The sequence below is a fragment of the Oncorhynchus nerka genome, linkage group LG7 (assembly GCF_034236695.1).
Source record: "Oncorhynchus nerka isolate Pitt River linkage group LG7, Oner_Uvic_2.0, whole genome shotgun sequence".
NCBI classification, from domain to species: domain Eukaryota; kingdom Metazoa; phylum Chordata; class Actinopteri; order Salmoniformes; family Salmonidae; genus Oncorhynchus; species Oncorhynchus nerka.
The window spans coordinates 52,681,733-52,708,629 of NC_088402.1; the positions used below are offsets into that span (position 1 = coordinate 52,681,733).

At 44.4% G+C, this 26,897-nt stretch overlaps 1 protein-coding gene across 1 annotated transcript; it reads left to right on the forward strand.

Moving 5' to 3' along the window:
• The first annotated feature begins 60 nt into the window (after positions 1-60).
• On the forward strand, positions 61-26,677 carry LOC115131896 (collagen alpha-3(IX) chain-like). The gene is made up of 32 exons (XM_029663968.2): positions 61-437; positions 1,883-1,951; positions 3,455-3,490; positions 3,593-3,664; positions 4,116-4,169; positions 6,716-6,751; positions 7,192-7,215; positions 7,372-7,425; positions 8,009-8,062; positions 8,475-8,516; positions 8,653-8,709; positions 8,950-9,003; positions 9,115-9,168; positions 9,364-9,417; positions 9,570-9,623; positions 9,768-9,821; positions 12,694-12,747; positions 12,869-12,922; positions 13,035-13,088; positions 13,371-13,415; positions 14,770-14,823; positions 14,960-15,013; positions 18,867-18,920; positions 19,021-19,092; positions 19,647-19,682; positions 20,126-20,170; positions 20,276-20,308; positions 24,189-24,335; positions 24,491-24,545; positions 24,683-24,865; positions 25,108-25,185; positions 25,414-26,677. The coding sequence occupies exons 1-32, from the start codon at positions 372-374 to the stop codon at positions 25,596-25,598; spliced, it is 2,037 nt and encodes a 678-aa protein (XP_029519828.1). The 5' UTR covers positions 61-371; the 3' UTR covers positions 25,599-26,677.
• The last annotated feature ends 220 nt before the right edge of the window (positions 26,678-26,897 follow it).

Sequence of the window (26,897 nt, forward strand, 5' to 3'; positions counted from 1 at the left end):
CACCATACTGCTTTCACCAACCTTTATAACTTCAGGATTCGGATTGGGCAGTAGTGCCCCCATGGATTGGCAGGAAAGTTCTAGCACAGCCCACTTTTACTGGCTCCGAAGTCGTGCACCTCTACCTCGCTCCCCCCTCCATCAGTTCCTCACCTCACAACTCCCCTCATCCCTCTCTACAGTGCGATCTGCCCCCCTCGGCTGGAGGCTCAGGTTTATCTGGAATCCAGGTGAAAGCCATTCAGGAGCCGCGCGCTATAAGGTGAAGGAGCGGTCCGTCACGAAGCCGGGGGGAGAGCGTGCGATAAGGACTGGGAACGGGGTTCGACTTTTTCTGCGTCAATTCTGATTTGAGGGGCGAGCGGGAAGCCATGTCTATATTCTCAGCTCTCGGGCTGCTCTTGCTGTGCCAGCTTTTGGCATCATCTCCAGCCCAGGTAAGCGGTGGCGTTGGTGCGCCCGTTATCCATCCCTAATGTTTTCATCCGCAACCTTGTGCTCGGATTTGCTGTTTGCATAGCTTCATTGTAAACTGCCTGAAGAATTTGTAGGCACTCAACTGGCCTGATGTTCTCATTTCGTTGATAGTTTATGCGTTCTGCTGTGGGTGTAAATGTGTCAGTCTAATCCTTCCATGACTATTAGGCTTCCTGCAAGGTGGACATATATAGGCTATTTATCGTCCATTTTTATATGAACCTTTGACACAGTTTAATACATAGGTTATATATAGACGGTTTCGATTTTTTTCCCTACGTGTTAGTGCCTTTCTTGTTTTATAAGGTTGTATGTAGCCTAGGTGTCGATTTGTTCAAAGATTTCTGAATGGGTTATTGAAATAATTAGGTCATTTATTTAATCATCCACAGGTGTCCGTGAAGGACTGTTGTCTTTTCAGTTAACTTTTTTAATTTACTTGCGAGTTCATGGAGTAGGGGTTATGGAGTAGATGCTAAAGAATGCAGAGCCTGAAGATCAGTGGCCTATTCACAATGACACCTTTGTTCATTCAGCCGTGCTCCTTGGAAGCCCTTGGAAACACCTACGCGTATTAGTCCAGTCTGAAATTAAATCAAGTATATTCATTATATTATTAAACTTAAATTATTCGTTTGTGACCCTAGAAATGCTTTGCACTGCCTGTGCGTAATTGGGGTCATTTCTGCGCCCTGGAGCTCGGTTGTATAAAGGTTATTTCATGCGCATAGCTTTGTCATCATATATTTTGTGATACATTTGATTGTTTTAATTTCTTTCCGTTTATTGTTTAGGAGATTCAAAGCAATATAATTAAGCAATAAGGCCCGAGGGGGTGTTATATGGCCAAGGCCAATATACCACGCTTAAGGGCTGTTCTTTAGCACGACACAATGCAGAGTGCCTGGACACGGCCCTTAGCTGAGGTATATTTGCCATACACCACAAACCCCTAGGTGCCTTAGTGCTATTATAGACTGGTTACCAACTTAATTATTGCAGTAAAATTAAATGTTTTATCAAACCCATGGTATATGGTCTGATATACCACAGTTGTCAGTCAATCAGCATTCAGTGCTCGAACCACCCAGTTTATAATATAATATAACCTGAAGCCTATCAATGTGGCCACTTCTTTTTCGTTCTGAATAATGACGCATGATCAGTTCACCCTATTAATGGAATACATTCAACAACAAGCATTTAGACTTTGTGTATACATTTTTTTAGGTACAAGGTTTATCCTGTCTATTTTTTTCATTCTTAATGCGCACATTCCTTCCATGCCCATTTGAACATAAAGCAGCTTGATTTTAGACCATTTATGAAGACGTATCACATGATAATACCTATCAGTCTTGCGGATATTTGTATTCATTCTTGACGTCTTGGTTTTGTATCGCAGAGACCCGGCCCACGAGGAGCAGTCGGGCCGCCAGGACCCCTGGGACCCGCAGGGAAGGATGGTACTGACGTGAGTTAGCTAGCCAGACACCGAAGCATGAGGGTCTCGCTCCCATTGATTTTGAGACAACTGTAAGGTAGTGGAGTGTAGTAGAGCTGGGTTTTGCCATCCAATTACTGAATGAAGTTGTCATCATGGCTGAGGCAATCAAGTAACCTGTTACTTTAGCACTCGCTTGTCAAACAAATTTGAACATTTACTTATGTGGACCTACATTAGTATTTATGTCAACTTTTTATAGGGAAAGTGTTGTCTTTGATCCTAATAATAATCAAAGTAATTTTTACATTTCTACAATGGTTAAGGGGGAAAATAAAAAAATATGAGTTTATTCAAGTTGTAGCCTACTGATTAACAACAACCAAACTGAAATCAAATGGATTGAAAATCTAAGAATGACTGATATTATATTTCTAATCACAGCTGTTTTAATTTCCCGTCATTAGAATGTCGGTCTTGCAATCAAATTCTGGTCAAATGCTCTCTAGTTATCCAGTTTATAACAGATTGACTCCTCCCACTGAGAGTCTTAACCCTGCCTTACAGGTATTTAGTCATCATTAAACACTCTGTACACAGGCCTTTTATTGGCCGTAGGGCACATCAGAGCCAATCATGATAGAAATGGGAAAAACCAAAGGTCGGAACTTAAACCATCAACCAGGTTCATACTTGTGCTATATGTTAGAGGGGAAATAGGATTATGTGCTCAAAAAACAAAAACACTAAGGCCTATGGTCTCAGATCTTACAATAACTTAATATGTTAATGGATCCCCAAACTTAGCCTGCCAACTTTTCTGATCTCATAACAGAAATTCAAATACACTTGATATTTTATGCCTATCAAACCTTTAGATGTTGGGGATTGAATAGCTGTGTTGCTTTAGTGGAGTAAAGTCAATTCACCACAGTTTGGAAGGCCAGCCAGCCATACAGAAGACCCATTCATTCATACATACCCCAACCCTACGAGAGCATCTAAAGTTTCCCCTCACACCTCCTTCCTCGCCACCCTCCCTTTTCCTACTCCCTGTCCAAACCAACCTGAGGCTTTCATCATGTGACCATTCCACTCCGTCTTTTAGAAAGGTTTATTTTTCCCCATTGCCCACTGGGAGATTTAGGGCAGAGGGCAGCTACAACCACCTGTGTGTTAAAGCACTTCATACACACAGTCTGTATATCACTGGTAGCCATTCAACATATAGCTTTAGACGAGTTTCATTTCAGTTGTGTTTTGATTGGCCTTTTACGGGGGGAAAAATGGCCAAAAGGACGTCCGTATTTCACATCTTTCTGCTGATATGGTATTAATCGTCTTTAAACACACATACACACTCACGGTAATTGAGTGGCATTTGTGACTGCGGACTTGTATTAACATAAAACGTAATCACTTGTTATTTAAGGACATGATATGTCCAAAATCTGTCCAATTCCCAGACTGAAATCAAAGGCCTTTGAGATGTGTGTCCAATTGGAATCGTATGTTGTTTCTTTTGATTGGCAGGGCAAAGATGGCCCTGCTGGACTTTCAGGGAAAGCTGTGAGTATAACAACAGAACATAACCTTTTACAACAACCGATCAACAATAACATTTTGTGAGGTGTTTGATTGTTCCAACACAGACCTGTTTCAATGGTTTAGGGACCCAAGGGGAAAGCAGGGGGAGCAGGAGGACCAGGGAACCCAGGCCTGCCCGGCCTCCCAGGGGTGGACGTAAGTGACCCGTAGAAACTCTCACACACACACACACACACACACTGGTCTTGTTATTGATGCGTAAGAGATTGCCTGAATTGCTGTCATAGACTCACCATGCACCTATTAGCTATGCAGTAGCTTGAGGTTATTGCTACCAAACTCTACTCCTTGACACTTGCTTAGACTGCTTCCCAGTATTCACTGTATCTCATCGTATAATTGACTGCCTGGAGTCGACTGATTTGGACTGAACAGCCATGTACCTGCATACAGAATGAGGAACCTGTCCTCTATTCAGTGAACAACTTGCTCATAGCTGCCTCTTGTTAGAGAACTTGAATGAATTATCCCATAAAATGTGTGTCCCCCCCATCTATTCAAACAGTTGAATTGAGTCATTTAGATGTAAGAAATAGCACAGTGTAATGTCTAATAATGTTTCAACGATGTTGTGATTCTTCCTCAGGGATTGACAGGTGCTGATGGGCCTGCAGGGAAGGACGGTCCTCCAGGGGAGTTGGTAAGTGAAGTGCCTATCGGTTCCCCAAGGTTCCTGCATGGCCGTTTGCCTCTGGATGTGCCTCATTAACTTTAATGACATCTTTAACTAAAGACGGTCCCTTTGGCCTCATCAATCAGCCACTAAAACACACAGATGCATTCACACACATACATGTACACGGGTGCGCGTGCGCACACAGTATGTACAGAGCGACAAAGGCATTAACGATTTGAGGTGCCTCAGTTAGCTCAACTTATGAAAACCCACCCAGAGAGCTGGTGTTGTGACCTTAGAATGACCTTAGGCTGAGGTAGGTGCCATCCAGTCCTCTGTGTATCATATCTGTATGACCCTACAGAATAGAGAGAAAGGGGGTTAGTTACATTGAGCTCCTTGAGACCTTGGTGGGCTAAAGCTGGTACCTACTCAGGCCTCTGTTTTCTCCCTGTCGGGATGGATTTTGTCGAACAAATTCCCTTTGTGGGAATGTTTTTAATGAGGGACAAGGGTGACACCGAGTCAGATTTATCTAGCTCTGGCCGCTGCTTCCCTAATCCCGCCTGGAATGCGCACAGCTGCCCACCAATCCGGCCAAGACCATAGGAAGCAGAGGGATCTGCGGCTTGGATGCAGGAGGAAATAAGTACAGTTATCCTCTGAGGAAGATGAAGCGCTGAGGATATGAATGACGGGGTGGTAATAGCAGGAAAGCAGTACAGCGCAGGAGAACGTAATTGTTTTACCTAGCAGCTCCAGAACTGGATGTGACGTGTTGGGAGTCATGCATTAAATGCGAGCTATAAAAGGATGTTAGAAAGGGTCCTGTGATCACAAGTTGAAGGGAGGAAATGGGTCCGCTGTCAAAATGGAGGCAATTCAACTAATTAGTCACACTAATCAGGAAGTGAGTGTTTATTTCCTGGCTAACATCCATGCACTAATGGGATGAACATTGACAAGCTTGGACGTTCTCTCCCTCCCTCTGCTCACACTGAGGAAGGAATTTGGGCTGAAGCTGTTTTCAGAGCAAAACACAGTAGCTACATTTTCAGGAAAAAATAACCTTTCGCTGTCAAGACATATCTACCACCTCTCCAAAACAGTCACTAGATAATGAAGTTCACCGATGCTCTTCAACACACATAAGCAGCCTTTACTGCTTAGACTAGAGGAAGACACTGAATGTTTTCACTATTATAGGTGCTACACATAGGATTCTTTAGAATTTTTGCATTGTAATTTCAGAAAATGTCCATAATATATCTGGCGCTAACAGTGGGACGATAAGTGTTTCACAGTATTACTTACCCGCCAGTGTTGTGATTGGCTACGATATTCACCTATTGATTTCTCCCACCAGAGCAGCATCTGTTGTCAAACTGGGAAACCTGTCTTTACTTTGTGGCTGTGTTATCTAGTGGAAATCGTTCTGTCATTTCCTGGTTGCAAAAATTCTACACTGTTCGCTCAATTTCAGTCTATGTTATAAAAACAAGCACTGAGTAGTGTAGGGAATCCTTTTACCATCTAAATCGCTGTGAATATATATTTTCAATAAGAAAAAATATAGCTTTTTGAAGCTGGTGGACCAAAACCGCTGTTTAAAGCTGGTGGTAACTTTCACATTTTGGTCCACCAGCTTCAAATAGCTGTAAAATAAATCAAACCGAGAATATTAGAGATACTGAGAATAACAGTAAAACAGTGAAAACAAACCACCACACATTCCCACAGGAGACATGCACGCATGTGGCTCTGTGTGTGCATGTGTGATACGTGCTCGTGTGCAGGTGCATGCGGGCGTAAGTGCTGTGTACTGTATATGTGCGTGCATTTATGTGCTTGAGTGCGTGCAACAGTGTCTGTGCATGTGCATGTGTCTAACTGTGTGTGTGTGTTAGTGTGTGTATTTGTGTAGCAGTCTAGTCTACACTCATCCAATATAAAGTCAGTTGGAACAGTGTGGAATGCAGTGTGGGTTGCCATGACACCACTGTGTTAAGTCTCACTGTGAGTCTTTTTCTCCCTCACACCACACAAACAGTCCAAACACAGCTGAGATGGAATGTTGGTGGGGTTGAGTGTGTGTGTGTGTGTGGGTGGGGGGGGCAGAGGAGGGGTTGGAGGGCAAAGGATGGGGGCAATGCGAAAGAGAGAGGAAACAGGGAGGGAGGGGGGAGTGAAAGAGTGGCCAGGAAAAGGGGCACAAAATAAGGAAAGGGGTGGGGGGGGGCATCTTTATTATACTCTTGTTGTGGGTCATATCAGGTCACTGCATCACTTTTCAGCATAGGAAAAGTGTATTCAGTTGACATTTGTAATATCTTTATATTACTGTATTAATTTTGATTGTTTACCACCTATTTGGACCAAGGCAGTTGCTCTAGTTTTGCCTCACTGATACATGACTCGATGCTGACACGTCATCCCCTCCCAAAGACCTCGAACCCCATTTTTGGCACAAGAACATGCAAATAATGTTTTAGGTTTTTAACCTAGTTCCTACCTAGTTTCATTGTATCTGTCGAAGTTGTCTGAGGGGTTGTGTGTCTTTGTCACTACAGGGCGATGCTGGACCTCCCGGGCCAGGTGGACCTCCTGTAAGTACAAGTTCATCTTCCATCTCTGTTACATGCCCAATAAGATATCAACGTAGCCTGTATCGCCGGTCCATGTTCATAACATCTATTACACCAGACTGATCACTAGAAATATAGATGCTGTTGATTACACACACTCACCTGTCAACAGCTAAATCCATAACTAGGGCCCAGAGTTTCCTGGTCGAGTCACATGGTCAAGAAAAATGCTGGGCCCTACCTATAAGACACATACAAACGTTCCCAGTTATATCATAACACAAACACACACAAGCACACACAGCTGTCTATCCCTGTATGCATACAGTGTACTGTCACACATCTTCAATTCCCCCTATACATTTGAACCATAATAACATCAGCTTGTTATGACACGATGGCTAATAAGTTGTCTTGTGTGTGTATGTATGTCTTAATATGCCTTTCCCTGTCTTCCGTAGGGCAGAGGGAGACCGGGAGCTCCAGTGAGTACAGATGGCGTGTGTGTGTGTGTGTGTGTGTTTGTAGATATTTTTGCATGTCTATATATGACTTCTTCTAGTTACGCACGTGTTTGTGTATGTCCGTGCCTGCTGCGTGTGTGTGTGTGCTCTCACCCAACCCATTTCTATTGTTTCCAGGGGCCACCAGGAGCCAATGGGCTTGCGGGCGGAATCGGGCCACAAGGACCAGCAGTGAGTGTTAAGACCAATTAATGAATTCATCCCGATAAAGAAAGATGTACAACAGACAGGAAACAGGGAAATATACACATACACTTAATCACCTCTTTGACTGCCACTACTGGGTATCTAGTGGACTCCCTGGTAACTCACGATGAAGCAATCAAGTTTGCAAGTTTAATGTTTAACCACTGAATGACAAGTAAAATCTACAGTAGCAGAAGCAGCATCACTCCAGGACCAACACTGGAGATCCCTAAGACAGAGAAGACAGGCACGTCTCTCCAATCGTTTTCCCATAAACACCTCCATAAACAGTTCTCATCTCCGGGGAGTGGAGTGGGGAAAGGCCCCTGGAGAGAGAACCAGGACTGATTGGCGTGATCGTGATGAGGCATGATTTCAGTTGAGCTTCATATTGGAGACGCTGGTCAGAGGTTCAGCAATGGAGCGTCAGCTTTGATTTCCTTTATTTTAACATGATGAGAGTATGGGGCAGTGTAAGTCTATGCAGTGATTTTGGTACAGTTTATATGCAAATGAATCAGGTTGATTGATTGACTCTAGCCTGTGTGTTCCTTTGCCTCTCTCCCAGGGCCCTGAGGGTCTTGCAGGATTGGCTGGGCCACCCGGCCCTGACGGACCCCCAGTAAGTACAGAACATCTACATTATCTGTTGATTCTCCACCTTAGTGACATTGTTATTGCTGCCATCAGTCAGGGATGGATATGCGTGGTCACACAGATGTGGGGAGAAGAAATGCTTAAAGAAAGAAAGATGGAAATGTTACACATTCATTTGGGCTCCCGAGTGGCGCAGTGCTCTAAGGCACTGCATCTCAGTGCTAGAGGTGTCACTACAGACCTTGGTTCGATTCCAGGCTGTATCACAACCGGCTGTGATTGGGAGTCCCATAGGGTGGCGCACAATTGGCCCAGCGTCGTTCGGGGTAGGCCGTCATTGTAAATAAGAATTTGTTCTTGCCTAGTTAAATGAAGGTAAAAAATTTTTTTTAAGTATATATCAATCTGAACTTCATTCTTCATTCTACCTCTCTAAGGGTCTTCCTGGGGCTCTCCCTGATGGCAGTGGAGATCTGTTGGTAAGTGTCAGGATGTTTTTTCAGACCCAACACATTTAAGTACATCAACCCTGTACTGTGCTGCATTGAACAGCAATGGGACATTATTTTTACTACATGCCTTTGCCTAATGAAGTGTTGTCTTTCCCCTTTATAGTGTCCTGCCATCTGCCCTCCTGGCCCCTCCGGCCCTCCAGGAATGCCTGGATTCAAGGTGGGTACAGGACATTGTTGCTCTACTTTACTGAGTATGCCTTTTAAAGCTCGGAAATGTGTGCTTTTCCCCAGGAACATGACAGCTAAACTAACTGTTGTATCTCTCCCATTCTCATGATCTACCCTTCTCGGTCTTTCTTAATATCTCTCACCATCCCCCTCTAAATATGTTTTCCTTGCTTCTTCCGGATGTCTTTCCTTCCACCCCCCCCCCCCCCCTCTCTCTCTCTTCATTTAGGGTCACACAGGACACAAAGGAGACAAGGGAGAGCTCGGGAAAGACGGAGAGAAGGTGAGATCAATTTAGAATGAAACTCGGGGAGCAGAAAGGTTTACTAGTCTGAAGTGTTAATCCGGATGTGGAATACCTATTGGTAACTGTGTGTCCTGTTGTCTCTCCCAGGGTTATGCTGGCCCATCTGGTCCTCCGGGTATTCCCGGCACTGTGGGCCTGCAGGTGAGGGATGTCACCTAATGTGGCTCGAAACACAGACATTTTTTATCTGTTGCCTGTTTGTTTAGATTGTCCAGTACTTTCAACCTCGGGCCTGATGTGTGAATGGTATGCAGTATTGATCGTTCTGATTGATTCTTATGGTGGCTGGGATTGATTCTGATTGGTTCTTAACCATCCCGTGGTGTTTTTTCCCAGGGTCCTCGTGGTTTGAGGGGACTTCAGGGCCCGATGGGTGCAGTAGGAGACAGGGTGAGTACCATGCCTCTGAATGTCTTTGTCACAGACCTCTGTCTTCTGTCTGGAACTTACAGACCAGCACTTCAATATGCTGCGGTGGAAACGCTATGTCAGTTTCCCTGATTGTAATGCATCTACTGTCTCTCTCTCATTATTCTTTTCAGGGTTTACCTGGTTTCCGAGGCAAACCTGGTATTGCTGGCATCATCGGCAAGACAGTGAGTCTCTCCTTGTTTGTACTATCTGTTGAGTAGCATATAACCCGTACCTCACTTCGGCACTGGTGTTTATTACATTGTGTTAGGTGTCTGCCATTGGTCCCATCAATAAAAAGCTCTGTGTCTGTCATTTGACAATCCCAGGGTGATGTTGGAGAGAAAGGACCAGAGGGATTTAGAGGGCCAAAGGGCGAGATTGTGAGTAAATAATACACACATGCTGTACATTTTTGTATTGATATTTGCATGTCTGACTGAACATCCTCTTTAAAGGCAACTCTAATCTCTAATGAAATAGCAGACTAAACAGTCATGTGATGGTACACGGTGTGAGTACAAGAGATTGTAAAGCAGGGGTGTCAAAGTCAAATGGACGGAGGGCCAAATAAAAAAATCAGCTACAAGACGAGGGCCGGACTGTTCGAATGTTCATTGAAAATTTTTTAAATGACGCATATAGTCTAGTGAACCTAATTGAACCTACTGAAAACCTAACAAATATATTACAATATGATCAGATAAATAAAGCAATATTTTCTTATGGCTCTGTCAGTAATCTTTAATTTTCAACAGACACAAAAGACAAATTTCCTTTATATAAATATCCCCATAACATGAACATTAAATGAAAGAAACCGGTATTCAAGGCACCATCAGTAGACTATATTTTCTATTTTAGCAAAAGTGGGCTAAATTTACTTCAAAGAAAAAACAATAATAGCAATTTTCTATCATCCACTCAACTGAAATATTTTTAAAATATAATTGGATTGAAATACAAAAAAATAAAGTGCAAAAATCTATTAATCAAAAACAACACTTTGTTTAAGGAGAAGTAACATGCAGTGAAAACAAATATTAAATTTTAACTTTTAAACTTGAACTGAGTAAAAACTCTAAATATGTGATTGCACAGTAATGTTCACTTGTTTGAGGTTGAGGGTGATACTTGGTGGTGTCCCATCTTTTCCACAAGTTCATCAATGTTCGGGGTAAGGCTCTGAGCTGAAGAAATCCTCAGAATTGAGTGGAGGTGTTCAGCAGTAAGTCGACTTCTGTGTGATGTTTTGTTCAGGTTCATCAAAGAAAACAGTTGTTCACACAGGTATGTGCTGCCAAACATAGACAACGTTTGAGCAGCCTGGATGCGCAGCTGGGGCATTGTGCCGGGAGGAAACGGGCGAACTCCGCAGCACCCACTGCCGCATATTTTGCCCTCAGTGCATCATTGCATTGGAGGTCAATCAACTCCATTTGGAGGTTTGGTGGTGAGCTTTCCACGTCAACAGCAAATGGGTTACCGAGCAGTTCCAACCTGCTTTTTTTGTGCTTCAAAGTCAGCAAATCGGCGTCGAAAGTCAGCGGCAAGCATACCTATTTTATCAGCCAACTGTGTGCTCGGGAACGCACTGGTAGAGAGCTTCTCTTTCATGGTCTGGCAGCTGGGAAAGTGGCTCAAATTTTCTTTCCGCATCTGCGTCTCCCACAGAGTCAGTTTGGTTTTAAATGCCTTCACTGTACTGTACATATCAGAGATGACACGATCCCGACCCTGCAGCTGCAAGTTTATTGCATTCAGATGACTCGTAATGTCACACAGAAAAGCCATTTCACACAGAAACATTTCGTCTCGGAGTTGTGTTGTGTCTTTCCCTTTGCTGTCCAAGAACAGACAAATCTCCTCACGAAGCTCGAAACATCTTTGAAGCACCTTTCCCTGGCTTAGCCATCGCACCTCTGTGTGATAAGGCAAATCACCATGCTCCGTTTCTAACTCCGTCAGAAATGCCTTGAACTGGCGGTGATTCAAACCTTTGGCTCTGATAAAGTTAACTGTGCGCGTGATGATGCTCATTACATGCTCCATTTTCAAGGCTTTACCGCACAACGCTTCCTGGTGTATGATACAATGATAAGCTGTCAGCTCACCTGTCGCGTTTTCCTCTTGCATCTTTTCCCGTATCTTCGCCACCAGTCCGCTCCTGTGTCCACACATCGCAGGTGCTCCGTCGGTTGTCAAACCCACGAGTTTTTCCCAAGGCAGCTCCATCTCATTTACACATCTTGACACCTCTTCATACAAATCATGCCCCGTAGTTGTGCCATGCATAGGACGTAAAGCCAAAAACTCCTCTGTCACGCTTAGGTTGGAGTCCACTCCGCGGATGAAAATTGACAACTGGGCAATGTCAGAAATGTCGGTGCTCTCATCCACAGCCAAGGAATATGCAATAAAATCTTTTCCTTTTTCACAAGCTGCTCTTTTAGATTGATGGACAACTGGTCTACTCTCTCGGCAATGGTGTTTCTGCTCAGACTCACATTTAAAAAGAGTTGCCTTTTTCTGGGCAAACTTCGTCACAAACTTTAATCATGCAGTTTTTGATGAAATCCCCTCCGTAAATGGCCGGGCTGATTTAGCGATCTCTTCTGCCAAAATAAAACTGGCCTTGACAGCAGCCTGGCCTTGTGATTTGGCTTTTTTGAACAGAGCCTGTCGAGATTTGAGGCCTCGTTTTAATTCCTCTGCCTTTTGTAGCCTTTGTTCCATGTCCATATTCTTGTTTTTGTCCGCGTGTTTCGTTTCATAATGTCGTCTCAGATTATACTCTTTCAGTACCGCCACACTTTCTCCACACAGAAGACACACAGGTTTTCCAGCTACCTTCGTGAACATATACTCCGACTCCCACCTTGTTTGAAACCTCCGGTTCTCAGTATCCACCTTCCGTTTTGCCATTTTTGATGGGTATCTGAAAGTTAATTTTACTGTGATGCTGACGACTGCTGTGCCAATAAATATTGAAATGAAGCAGCCTACTGCTCGGTGCGTCACCTTTGCATTGTGGGAAATGTAGTATTGGTGCGTGTAAAAGATCTGCGGGCTGCCGGCTTGCTGCGGGCCGGTTCTAATAATAAATCAAGATCATCCCAGGGGCCGTAAAAAACCTTCTTGCGGGCCGGATGTGGCCCGCGGGCCTTGACTCTGACATATGTGTTGTAAAGGATCTATTGTTGCGCTATAAACTGTTCAGGTAATGTAACATTGTACCTTGTCATTTCTCAATAGGGCAAAATTGGTCCAAAGGGAGTTCCCGGGGGAGCAGGACCAAAAGGGGAGCCTGTAAGTCTTAAAATACAAATCTCTCAAAATACACATCTCTAATAAAATGTAAATCTCTCATGAAAACAGATATGGCAGATCTCGGATCCCTTGACCAACAGAGTGTTTCTCTCCTCCGCAGGGCATCCCTGGCAGAGACGGGAAAGATGGCACCCAGGGACTGGACGGCGAGAAGGTAAAGTGGCACCCTTTCCTCCCAAAATGCTCTCTGCTCTGCTGACATTTCCCATGAGCCCACGGTGGGTGTGGCTGATGTCATAAGTGACAGTGTTTCTCTGCGTTGCCAGGGCGACGCCGGACGGAATGGGGCACCCGGTGAGAAAGGACCCAACGGCCTTCCTGTGAGTATCAAACCCAGTGTGTCTCCCTCCCTGTGGCCGTAGCTGCTGTGTTAAGCAAGACATTATCTAGCGTCCCGCTGTGTAAAGTTGGCCATTAAATGTCCCACTGTATCCTACTTAGGAGATGCCTTTTAACCTGCACACACTGATTCTCTTACACACTCTAATGACCACACAATCATATCTAACTGAGTTTCTCACAGTGTGTTTACTAGGCCCAAGTCCCATAATAGTCATCGTATTACTGTGGCCCAGAGTCATGTTTCTATGTCTGTGTTTCAGGGTTTACAAGGAAAGGCTGGCGCAAAGGGAGCCACAGGAGGAGTTGTGAGTATGACAACAATGCATAACCAGGTCATGAAGACAGTGATTTCATAAAGGCACGGATATGATGTATACAATGGGGCCATCTAGAGAAGGATATCACCATTTTTACCACCCCAGAGATCATATTCAATTATTCAGTTCTAATATGTAATTCTATGGTTTAAACGCCAAGTCGCTATTCACTATTTCCACACCGTGGGGGTAAAATTGGGGCGTTCTCATAGACGGCCAGCAAAAAAAGCCTACATTTACATGTCGCTCATGAGTGCATTTCACACTAGTTTTTGGTTCTAATTGGATTGTATGGTTTGTATGAATGTCCTGCTTAATATAATGTTTGTGACATCGTTGTAAATAAACTGCATTATACAACAACAACAAAAACACTTCAACTTAACCTTCAACCAGTAAAATGGCTCTTTGACTACAGTCTATGTCAACGAGCAATAGCATTTTACTGCTGCATCCAAAATAGGCATTTTGCAACTATCACAACCAAATGTAATTTTTGCGACTGTAAAAGCAATAATCAAAACAACATTGCAAGCATATGAGAACTCCAACAAGTGTTTTCGTTTCGAAGTAAAAACGACGCAAATCTAGGCTATTTTCTTAGTGATGTCATAAAGCCATTGAGGTCACAATGATATTATGCAATCAAAAGATGGAATCATTCAGCTAATATTACAACTGATATTATAGACCCAGTTGGTATTAGATATAACGTCACAGCCCGCCTGTGGGGAAAACACATCAGCTTTTTGGCATGTTTGTTTTCTTTTCTGTATAACAAAAAAATCGAAGTTGTCTCTTTTACCATAGGAGTCAAATGGAAAGAATGTTTGTTTTCCCCAATTTGTGGGCGTGGTCGAGGGGGATTCATTCTTATTATGTGTATACAGACTCAAAAGAAACAGCTAGTGGTGTCATAGTCAGTGATGTCATAAATGTGTACTGTGATGTCACACACCCAGTGACATCACAACTGGTATCATACAATCAGATAATAAACCATACAGACAGTGATGTCACCAATTATGTCATGTCAATTACAATCAAAGGTTCCCTGCTCAGACGTTGCATGCATCAACCAATGGTTACGTGCAGGAACCAGATTGCTATAACATATGATGTGGTTAGCTAATACTTAAAATACCTATGCAGGTGTTGTAAGATCTGGCAAGAATGTGCCCATTGGAACCATACCGACAGTAAAGTCACAAATTACATCATACTTTCAGAGGAAATACACAGTGGTGTCACAAATGACATCATACAATTAGAGGAACCATTAAGCCAATGGCAGTGAAGTTAAGCCACCACATAACCCTTCTGTTAACCCTTTTCTTCCCAGGGCGACCCAGGAAAGATGGGAGAGGCAGGGCCGTCTGGAGAGCCAGGTATTCCTGTATGTATCTGATGGGCTTCTGGGGCAGTGGGGTATTTTCGGGGTGTCTGTGTGTTGTGTGTTGTTTTGTTACATTGCAGTTGTGGTGTATCAACTCGTCTCACTTGCCTGCACCATCATCTGACTCCTCCCACAGGGCGACATCGGTATCCCAGGAGAGAGGGGCGAGGCGGGAACCAGAGGAGTGGCTGTAAGTAGTCTAGGTCAAAGTTCCATACCGTATCCATGGAAACGTGGCAGCATCCACCTGTTGAGATGGCAGTGGGTAGAGTGGAGCCATGTACTAAGGCGGTAGGTAGTTTACTGGTTAGTGTTGGGCCAGTAACAGAACACTGGTTTGAATCCTGGAGCCGACAAGGTGAAAAATCAGCCGATGTGACCTTGAACAAGGCACTTAACCCTAATTTGTTGTAAAACAACACATTTCACTGCACCTATCTGGTGTGTGTGACAATAAAACATTATTTTATTTGTTTTATTACCAAGCAGAAGTGTTTTTCCTGACCGTTAGAAAGTATGGTTAAAACAGAGCGTAAAACTTCTGCCCTGCCAGAGCTTCCCCAGTCAACTGTAAGTGCTGTTATTGTGAAGTGGAAACCGCCGATGGAAGCAACGTCAGCACAAGAACTGTTTGTCTGGAGCTTCATGAAATGGGTTTCCATGGCCGAGCAGCCGCACACAAGCCTAAGATCACCATGCGCAATGCCAAGTGTCGTCTGGAGTGGTGTAAAGCTCACCGCCATTGAACTCTGGAGTAGTGGAAACGCGGTCTCTGGAGTGATGAATCACGCTTCACTATCTGGCAGGCCGACAGACAAATCTGAGTTTGGCGGATGCCAGGAGATCACTAACTGCCTGAATGCATAGTGCCAACTGTAAAGTTTGGTGGAGGAGGAATAATGGGGCTGTTTCTCAATGTTCTCAATGTTCGGGCTAGCCCCCTTAGTTCCAGTGAAGGTAAATCTTAACGCTACAGCATACAATGACATTCTAGATGATTCTGTGCTTCCAACTTTGTGGCAAAAATTTGGTGAAGGTCCTTTCCTGTTTTAGCATGATCATGCCCCAGTGCACAAGGTGAGGTCCATATAGAAATAGTTTGTTGAGATCGGTCTGGAAGAACTTGACTGGCCTGCACAGAGCCCTGACCTCAACCCCATCGAACACCTTTGAGATTAATTGGAACGCCGACTGTGAGTCAGGCCTAATCGCCCAACATCAGTGCCCGACCTCACCAATGCTCTTGTGGCTGAATGGAAGGAAGTCCCCGCAGCAATGTTTCAACATCTAGTGGAAGCCTTCCCAGATGCGCATGATTTTGGAATGAGATGTTTGACGAGCAGGTGTCCAAATTCTTTTGGTCATGTAGTGTATTACCACATTACCTATTGATGAGTCTGCTGCTCTCTCATTCTCTCCCATTATGCTTACAACAAGTCTGAAATGAAACAAGAGCACAGAGGCGTTATTAGAAGGATTTCAACGCCCAACAATACTCAACTCTTTCCCTAAAGTTTGGGTGTGACATACATTTTCAGTTCCAAAGCTTCTCGCCCCTAAAAGATAAGTCATAACTTCCTGGATTACTTGTATTGTTTTCATGTGGACATTAGCAAGTGAAACAAGATGGTGTTACACATTTTATCCGTCGTCTTATTGTTTGTTTGAACATACAGTATGACGATTGAGAGAGGATAAGGGTGAAAACTTCCCCTTATTAGTTCAATCATAAAACACAATTGGTTGTGATCAACTAGGAGACTGTTGGATAGCAACATACAATATGAGTGAGAAAGGTACAGAGGAAGAAAGAACATAACCCCCCCCCCCCCCCCAAAAAAAAATGCTAGCATCGCAGCATTACTAATAACAGGGGAGGTTAGATTATTCTCTGGTTCGAATCCCAGAGCTTTGAGGAGGACACTTAACCCTAATTTATCCTGTAAGTCACTCTGGATAAGACTAAAATGTAAATGTAAACGGTAAAACATATGTATGAAAATACCCTCAAATAAAAGATGACATTCTGTACTATTGCCTCATATGAAAGATTTGATCTCAAATCCAAAATGCTGGAGTATAGAGCCAAATGTACATATTTTAGCTTCACTCTCCAAATAAATACGGAGGGGCGTGTATATTCACACTATATACACACAGTGGCCCGTTTATTAGGTACACCATCCTATTCACTAAAATGGATTGCTCCTACAGACAGTGAGTAACGTGGCCATGGCTTGCTATATAAAGCAGGCAGACAGGCGTCGAGTCATTCACTTACTGTTCGATTGAACTTTTCAATGGGAAAAACGAGTGCATAGTATAATCGTCGGTGCCAGGCTCGCCGGTTACTGTATTTTAGAAAAGGCCGGCCTCCTAGTCTTTTCACGCACAACAGTGTCTAGGGTCTACTGAGAATGGTGCGACAAACAAATAGCATCCAGTCAGCGGCAGCTTGTTGATGAGAGGTCGAAGGAGAATGGCAAGAATAGTGCAAGCTAACAGGCGAGCCACAAACAGGCAAATAACAGCGCAGTACAACAGTGATGTGCAGAACGGCATCTCGGAACTCATTGGCCCTTGTCACAGATGGGCTACTACAGCAGACGACCACACTGGGTTCCACTCCTATCAGCTAAAAACAAGAAGTAGAGTCTCCAGTGGGCACGCCATCACCAACACTGGACAGTAGAAAAATTAGAAAAACATTTTCTACTGGTCCGACTAATCCCGGTTCCTGTTGCGTCATGCTGATGGCAGAGTGAGGATTTTGCATAAGCAGCATGAGTCCATGCCCCCATCCTGCCTGGTGTCTATGGTACAGGCTAGTGGCTGGGGTGTAATGGTGTCGGGAATTCTAATTGAGCAACGTTTCCGTGCCCTGAATAATTCAGGCTGTTCTGGAGACAAAGCGGGGTACGACTCGGTACTGGAGGGGTGTACCTAATAAATTGTATATAGCTATTCTCCTCCAGTTAGATGGAGGCAGTGGTGAAGACAGGAGTGTATAAAAGAGGTATGGATGGAAGCGGGTCAGAGACACAGAGGGGATTTTGTCTTTGGATCTCAATCAGAACCATAGAGGGAGGGAATTCAGGATACGGCCAGGATATAAAAGTGATTATCATGCTCTACACCAGGGTTTCCCAAACTGGGTCCTTGGGCCCCTCCCCCTCCAAGGGTTAACTTTTTGGTTTTAGCCCCAGCACTACACAGATGATTCAAATAACCAACTCATCGTCAAGCTTTGATGATTTGAATCAACTTCGTAGTGCTAGGGCAAAAAACAAAACGTGCACCCAGGGCGGGGCCCCCAGAACCGAGTGTGGGAAACCCTGCACGACATCAACAATGACTCTTGGGCCTCTCATCACGCGCAACCGCAATACCAAGTATAAACAATCATGTCCTTCTTTGTTGGTATCTCTTAAAAAGGTACAGCTCGGGGCCTCCCGGGTGGCGCAGTGGGCACTGCATCGCAGTGCTAGCTGTGCCACCAGAGACTCTGGGTTCGAGCCCAGGCTCTGTTGCAGCCGGCCGCGACCGGGAGGTCCATTGGGCGACGCACAATTGGCCTAGCGTCGTCCGGGTTAGGGAGGGTTTGGCCAGTAGAGATATCCTTGTCTCATCACGCACTAGCGACTCCTGTGGCGGACCGGGCGCAGTGCACGCTGATCAGGTCGCCAGGTGCACGGTGTTTCCTCCGACACATTGGTGCGGTTGGCTTCCGGGTTGGATGCGCGCTGTGTTAAGAAGCAGTGCGGCTTGGTTGGGTTGTGTTTCGGAGGACGCATGGCTTTCGACGTTCGTCTCTCCCGAGCCTGTACGGGAGTTGTAGCGATGAGACAAGATAGTAACTATTAACAATTGGATACCACAAAAAGGGGGTAAAATTCACACACAAAAAAAGGTAAGGTTCAAATAACAGATCATATTGGATGAGGGAAGGCAAAAAGTCAAAGGTCCGGATGAGATGTACTTCCTGTGTCTGCAGGCCCTGATGTATTTCTTGTTGTGCTAACATAATGTTGTATATTTCCCAGGGGGGCATCGGACCAGTGGGCAACATCGGGGTTCCGGGCAGCAAAGGCTTCCAGGTCAGTGGTATGATGGGATACATCCTTTCTGGACAATCCCTGAATGAAATTCTGTGTCATGTGTTGGAGGTCTTCTGATGGTGTCTGTCATGTTCAACAGGGAATAAAGGGGTCTCTGGGGGACCCTGGCCTTCCCGGACCAACCGGAATCCGCGGCGGATTTGGTGAGAGGGTGAGTGTGACCCCGAACAGAACGCTTGCTGGCCAAAGACTGCAGAAGTGACCCACAGTGATGTTCACCCTGGGGATTTGAACATTTCACCATCAGTTTCCAAGCCCACAAATCCCTATTCACCCAGATGTCCTTGTGGGAATTAACAAGGCCTTTCATTTGTAGCTATGCTTTTAAAAACAGATTACAGCTATTGACCATCTGACCCAATATTGGACTGCACACAAACACGCACACACATAGCTCCTCCTGCCACACCCATTTAGATCAGAGCAGTGTATGCTCATAACCTGGACAGTGTGGGCTTACTCACTCCAGCCCTAACGGTGTACTGTACCCAGGAGAGAGGTGAGAAAGAAGAGTCCTGTTCAGGAGCCGAGGGCAGAACAAAGCCTGGCTTTATCCAGCTTCCTGCTCTGTCCCACTCCACAAACCCCCCCTCCTCACTCAATGCACACAGTCTGCCATCTATGGAGCCATGGGCTCTGCTACTGGTCTCCACAACCACTGGCTCTCTTTTATTCAACAGTCCTCTCTCTCTCTTCCTACTGCAGGGTCCAGTCGGAGCATCAGGCCCTAAAGGAGACGTGGTAAGTGCACATGTACTACACTTGTAGCTCTCTACAGTAGGGGTCAAAGGTCAAATTAAGTTGAGAATAATAATACCATAGAAACCCCGTTCCCACTGTCTTCATTCAAGATTCAGTGTGCTCATGGGGTTTCTTGCCTAGTTAAATATATACATTTTTTTTAAATAAAGGGTTTGGAGAGAATCTTGCCATTGTCATTGATAATGGGAAAGGTTATAGAGGTGGGAATATGGTTTTTTGGGCTCATTATGGAAGATATTGTGGGGGTATATTTTACTTTTGTGGGGACATAACCAAAGATAGATGTGATATTTTCTATGGAAGCTTCTATGCACACCCAATTATTGTTAATCAAATATTCACTCAGGCTTGAAAAGCAAAAGGAAAAATGATAACCACTCAGTAAATGGCATCAAAAAAGAATGATTTTGTTTTCTGTTCAGGGTGTGGCAGGAGCTGATGGTTTGCCCGGGGAGAATGGAGAACCTGTAAGTTATCTTTCATATTTTAAGTTCAGTCAAATTAATATTCATCCAATCAACATGAAAACATGTGTGTCATCCAATTTCTTTTGTCTTATTTATCATTTTCAGGGTCCATTCGGTCCAGTTGGCCAAAAAGGAGAGGTGAGTAATCTCTTTATCTTCTTCCAAACGGTGGAGTGAGTCCTTGTCAGTGTTGAATGTATGTTTGACAACCACATATATGTTTAGGACAGTGGTTCTTAACCTGGGGTCGATCGAACCCCAGGGGTTCGGTGAGTCAGTCTCAGGGTTTCGGCGGAGGTCAAGACACACATCGGACTCATATGATTCGTGATGACACGCCCCGCTTGGCCATCATTGGCTGCAGGTGATCACGCTACATCGCTTGGCCTATCTGTGCTGCAGGGAATTTGGTGCGTTCAGTAGTCGACTTGTGACTGTCGTGATGGTACGTCTTGTGATTTCTTTCTTAATATTTTAATCCCTTCATACTTACTATGTCGAGCAAAAAAAGAAAGTGGTCGGACGAATATGTACAATATGGATTCACATGTATAACGGAACGTGATGGGAGTCAGCGTCCTAACTGCATGATTTGCAATGCCAAGTTGAGCAATTCTATCTAGCACCGGCAAAACTAAGAGAACACTTCCTTAAGCTGCATGGAGATGGAAATACAAGAACACAACGCTCGCTGAATTCAAGGTGAAGAGAGCCAGATTCTATGAAAAGGCTACTCTGCCTGTTCTCGGCTTTGTACCTATCAACAAACTGATCCTCACAGCATCGTACGAAGTTGCTTACCTGATCGCAAAGCAGGGCAAACTACACACCATTGGTGAAACACTCATAAAACCAGCTGTGTTGAAGATGGCGAATATCATGCTGGGAAAAGAGGCTGAAGTTAAGTTATCCCAAATTCCTCTTTCAAATGACACCATCAGCGACAGAATAGAGGACATGAGCAAAGACATCTTGGCTCAAGTAGTTGCAGATCTGATTTCAAGCCCGGCAAAATTCAGCCTTCAACTCGACGAGACCACAGACGTTTCCAATCTAAGCCAGCTTGCTGTATTCGTGCGCTATGTGAAAGACAACGTGATAAAGGAAGATTTTTTATTTTGTAAGCCTCTTACAACAACAACTAAGGCAGCCGATGTGAAGAAACTTGTGGATGACTTCTTCAAAGACAACAATCTTTCGTGGGATATGGTTTCTGCAGTTTGTTCCGACGGAGCTCCAGTCTTGCTGGGAAGAAAGTCTGGTTTTGGTGTGCTAGTGAAACCCGATGCACCACACATCATTGTTACGCATTGTATTCTGCACAGGCATGCGTTGGCAACAAAAACCTTGCCTCCAAAACTGGCAGAAGTATTAAAAATTGTAGTGGAATGCGTGAACTATGTGCGAACTAGTGCTCTGAGGCACCGCATCTTCAGTGAGCTGTGTAAAGAAATGGGCTCTGAATTCGAGGTACTTCTGTACCATTCTAACGTTCGGTGGTTATCCCGGGGACAGGTGCTGCGTCGTGTTTTTGCCGTGCGTTTGTAATTAGCCCTGTTTTTGCAAGAGCACCAACATTGTCATGCAGATTGCAGAATGCAGTTCATTCTCATTTTAGCGTACATGGCTGATATCTTCGCAGCTCTCGATCATCTCAATCAAAAGATGCAGGGCGGTGGAGTCAACATCATCGAAGCGGAGGAAAACTTGAAGGCTTTTCAAAAAAAGCTACCGTTATGGAAACGACGAACAGAGAACGATAACTTCGCAAACTTTCCCCTGCTGGACGACTGTGTAAGTAAGATCGAAGATGTATCTGGAATCTGAGACATTTCTGTACCCGCGGAACTGAAGCAAGCAATTGCCACGCACTTAGATGAGCTTGCAAAGTCTCTCGACGTATACTTCCCTACAAGAGAGTCATATCCAGCATGGGTGAGACAGCCGTTCACGTTTAGTGTTGAGACAACAGATGTCAATGATGAATACCTCGATGAAATCATTGAAATTCAGCAGAGCCAGGTTCAACAGCAACTCTTCAGAACAACAAAGCTTTCAACGTTTTGGTGTCAACAAATGGTAATGTACCCTGTTATTGCTAAGAAAGCTCTGGAGATTTTCATACCGTTTGTTACAACATATCTTTGCGAGCAATCCTTTTTGAGGATGCTGGACATAAAAACGAAGAAAAGTAACAAACTTTGTTGCGAAAATGACATGAGAGTGGCACTTGCCAAGGTGAAGCCGCGCATTTCTGAACTGGTCTCTGAAAGGCAACAGCAGAAGTCACACTGATTTGCAGTAAATATTCATTATTATGTTTTTGTTTTTGTGTGAAAATCATGTTTTGATGATTTTGTTCTTTGAACACAGTGATGTTGATGCACGGTTCATTTTGTGCACCAGTAAAATATATACCTATGTTTTGAATTTGAAAAAATCATATTTTATTTTTCCAATGAAGAAGGGTTCGGTGAATGCGCATATGAAACTGGTGGGGTTCAGTACCTCCAACAGGGTTAAGAACCACTGGTTTAGGGCCTAGATTCAATCAGATCAAGCGTTAACCGGTGATAGCAGACACCCGCATTGCGGATGTTGTGGTGGTGTCAGAGATGGAACTGTGTTGGAGCAGTCAAATCGGTGAATAGCTGCTCTTGCGATCATTGTTACAAAGCCACACCCGCCCCACTCGGCCTCCCGGGTGGCGCAGTGGTCTAAGGCACTGCATCGCAGTGCTAGCTGTGCCACCAGAGACTCTGGTTTCGATGCCCAGGCTGGCTGCGACCGGGAGGCCCATGGGGCTGGCGCACAATTAGCCTATCGTCGTCCGGGTTAGGAAGGGCTTGGCCGGCAGGGACATCCTTGTCTCATCTGGGACTAGCGACTCCTGTGGGGGCCGGGTCGCTAGATGTGTCCTCCGACACATTGGTGCGGCTGACTTCCGGGCTGGATGCTCGCTGTATTGAAAAGCAGTGCGGCTTGGTTGGGTTGTGTTTCGGAGGACGCATGGCTCTCGAACTTCGCCTCTCCCGAGTCCGTACGGGAGTTGTAGCGATGAGACAAGACAGTAACTACTACTGCGACTCCATGCAGTGGGAGCCACTTGTGGATTTGACAGCTCTAGCTAAAGTGGATCTGATTGAATAGAGCCCTAGGTCCAACTCCATTCATTGACACATATTTTACTGGCAGGTGTGTCCCTCTAGATAACTACCACAACAGTTGTGATCACATTCACTAGGCGTACAGTCAAAAGCTCTACTTAGACTGGTCTAGTAAGCCCAACTATCATTGACCCTTTTTCACATCTTTAGTGTCTCTTTCCCTTATTATGGTCTCTCTCCACTCTCTATCTTTTCTCTGATATGTTGCCAGAGATTTGGTGTTTGCACAAAATGCTGGTGCCCAGGCCAGACTGCAACACACTAACTCATTGTACAGGATCCCAGCTCACATTCCAGGATTAGCTGGATTAATTAGCCTGCCGTATGATTGCTCAGCCCAGTCTCTGCCATCCCCACTCTCTGCCATCCCCACAGGGGAGAAGGGAGTCACGCTAAGCTGCAGCACAGTTTACCTCACAATTAATGTAATTACAGCCAAGGCACTGATGTGGCTCGCTAACGCTACCTGCTGCTAGCTACAGCAACTCTCACACTTAGGATTTGTTGTGATCATTCAATTAATGATCAAATGAGACATATGTAAACTCCCACACTGATGTTCCCAAGGAAGCGCACAACTACAGTGTTTACTTTTCCAACACTCTTTGATAAGTCAGGTTGTTTCTTATTCTGGGGTCATCTCAAATGAACTACTGAACCAGAAACAATTGAGCTGGCTGATTCCCTTAGATCAAGATGTTGGAGAAGTTCTAAGTTTCGTCACAGAGTGCAATAGACCTACACTTTCTTCCCTGACAACGGAACACCTCCACTGAATTTAACTCTGTTTGACATTTACTTAGTGAACACAAGAGCTGTATATTTGATTTCGTTTTTTTGTGTGTTTACAGTCTGGGAAGCGTGGAGAGCTGGGACCCAAGGGCGTGGTGGGACCACAGGGAGAGCTCGGAGCCAGAGGGGTTCCTGGGAAACCAGGCCTCATGGGCTTTCAGGGTGAACAGGGTCTGTCCGGAATCGCTGGCAAGATTGGTGTTCCCGTGAGTAACCTCTTTGAGTAACTAGGGTTAATGCTGTACTTCGATCCATGTCAACTTGGCAAGTTGGTGTCCCAGCACCAAGAATGTCTCAGATCGACTGAACTGTCACTGACGACACCTGCTGAATTAAATGTCTTCCCTGTCTCTGTTTTCAGGGTAAACTGGCAAGCGAACAGCACATCAGAGAATTGTGTGGATCTATGATTGATGGTGAGGATTTTGGAGATCAAAAGGGTTGTAGGGTGCAGTGTCCTTGTCTTTCTTTAAATTACCAAAAAGGGACATTAACTCCTTTTTGACAAAAACATGTTTGCAAATGTATTGTTCCTCTGTCCTACCTCTCTCAGATCAGATTGCAAAGCTGGCTTCCAACCTCAGAAGACCCCTGTCCCCTGGCCAAGTGGGTCGCCCCGGCATTGCCGGACCTCCGGGGAAGCCAGGCGAGACTGGGTCTATCGGTCACCCCGGCTCCCGTGGATCTCCTGGCTACAGAGGACTGCCTGGAGACCTGGGAGACCCCGGTCCCAGAGGTAAGTAACAGGAGATCCACAGGTCCATGCCAAGAAACATACGGCTCAAACTGCCTATGTGATCAGCACAGAGCAATGGACTAACAGACAGTAACTTTGCAGCACAAAACGTACTGTACGTCTCATATGAAGTGTACAGACAGGTGTGACCATCTCTAGTATGTTAGGCATATTGCACAGTTCTCAAAGTAGTGCCAATTGATTGTCTTTTTTTGTAACATTGTTTTCCGTCTTTTCCACAGGTGATCTTGGTGAACAGGGTGACAAGGGACCCATTGGAAAAGCCATCGAAGGGCCCGTTGGAGACCAAGGATACCAAGGTATGACAGTTTATACACCGTGCATTCACAATGAGTGTGGTTAAGGCTAGAATGATACAAGTTCATGGGTAGCGAAGGGGAGTTGTATCAATAGACTCTCTTTGCCACAAACCCCTTTGTCTGAGCCTCTATTTAAGAGTAACGCAGGGTTCCACTGTGTGTTTGAATTAGTGTGTACTTGTTGGGAGACTTGGCTCATCCCCTGCACTCTTGTTTCTGTGCCCATAGGTATCCCAGGAGTATTTGGAATTGTCAAAGACGGGCGTGACGGATCCCCAGGAGATCCAGGAGAACCCGGAGAGGCAGGTAGGACAGGAAGGACCGGGCACTCGGGCTCCCCAGGAATCTGCGACACTACCGCCTGCCAGGGGGCAAATGTCCATGCGAAAACCTCCAATCCCAAGAACCATTAAACATTACTTCCCTCATCCCGGAACTAGCCACCCCTGGGAGGAGAAAAGATGAGGAAGAGATGGAGGAGAGGAGAGAGACGAGTCACATAATGTCCTCTTTAAATGTATTTAAAACAAGACGGGAACAGTAGCAACAGATTTATTTTGAGGAAGAGAAGAACATCCCAAGAGTGTTAAAAGAAGGAAAACAGCAGTTTGGGAAAACAAAGAAACAAACTGAGACTAAAAATCTAGACTCCACCCATCCATGAAGTGGACAAAGCTGAGTAAACATTTCACAAGAGAGTTAGAAAACACCAGCATTGCTCCAAATACCATCAAAAGTTATTTTTTTTATTTTTAAATTAACAACTGAAAACAACTTTACTGGAAAAGTGCTTATAGGCCATTATTTTTCAAAATCATTTGTGTGTAAAAGTATGTACTTATGTTCTTTCACTCCCTAAACATCTTGCGTCACATACCCCTCTATGGAAGATAACTCTCCAAAACACTACAACCGTGATTGTCCTTGCAGTGAATGTGTACGTGTCAAGGTCCTTTCTGCATAGACCTCGGGTGTTACCTCACAAGACAAGCCTATGATATTGTAAAATAGGAAGATATGTGCCATTGAGCAAAGTGAAGTCTGCCAAGGAGCTTTGTGTGTATCGCAAACAGTCAATGAAGAAACCTAAGCGCCCAGATATTTTGTATATTGATGCAACCACAGTATTTTCCAACTCTTGATAGATTCGTTTTTTTTTTAATCAGTTTTTTTTTGTCAATTTCCTTTTTTGTCTTTCGTTTCACTTTTCACGATTACACGTTTGATTTTAAAATCTCCCCTTCCAATATGTTTTGAAAATAAATACAGTTGTGGATGCATCAGAAATTGTAATTGTAGAATAACACAATTTGTGTTCTTTATCTTTTTAATTTTGCAATGACCACATCCACTATATACCGGTGCTGTATCTATTAAATATACATGACTTTAAATACTATTTATTATTTGTCGGTGACTGTTGTATGTACAGTAAGATGCTACAGCACCATGTAAGAAATAACAAATAAAGCCACTTTTCAGTAAAACATTACTCTTTTCTACATACAGTGCCTTGCAAGTATTCATCCCCCTTGGCATTTTTCCTATTTTGTTGCATTACAACCTGTAACTTAAATGAATTAAGTGGATTTCATGTAATGGACGTACACAAAATAGTCCAAATTGGTGAAGTGAAATAAATAATTTGTTTAAAAAAAAATCATAACAGAAAAGTGGTGTGTGCATATGTATTCACCCCCTTTGCTATGAAG

Coding starts and splice junctions, on each gene's coding strand:
- LOC115131896 (XM_029663968.2), top strand. CDS start 372: ATGTCTATATTCTCAGCTCTCGGGCTGCTCTTGCTGTGCCAGCTTTTG. Junction 7,216..7,371: donor GAGGGAGACCGGGAGCTCCA/GTGAGTACAGAT, acceptor TATTGTTTCCAG/GGGCCACCAGGAGCCAATGG. Junction 24,546..24,682: donor GTGTGGATCTATGATTGATG/GTGAGGATTTTG, acceptor TACCTCTCTCAG/ATCAGATTGCAAAGCTGGCT.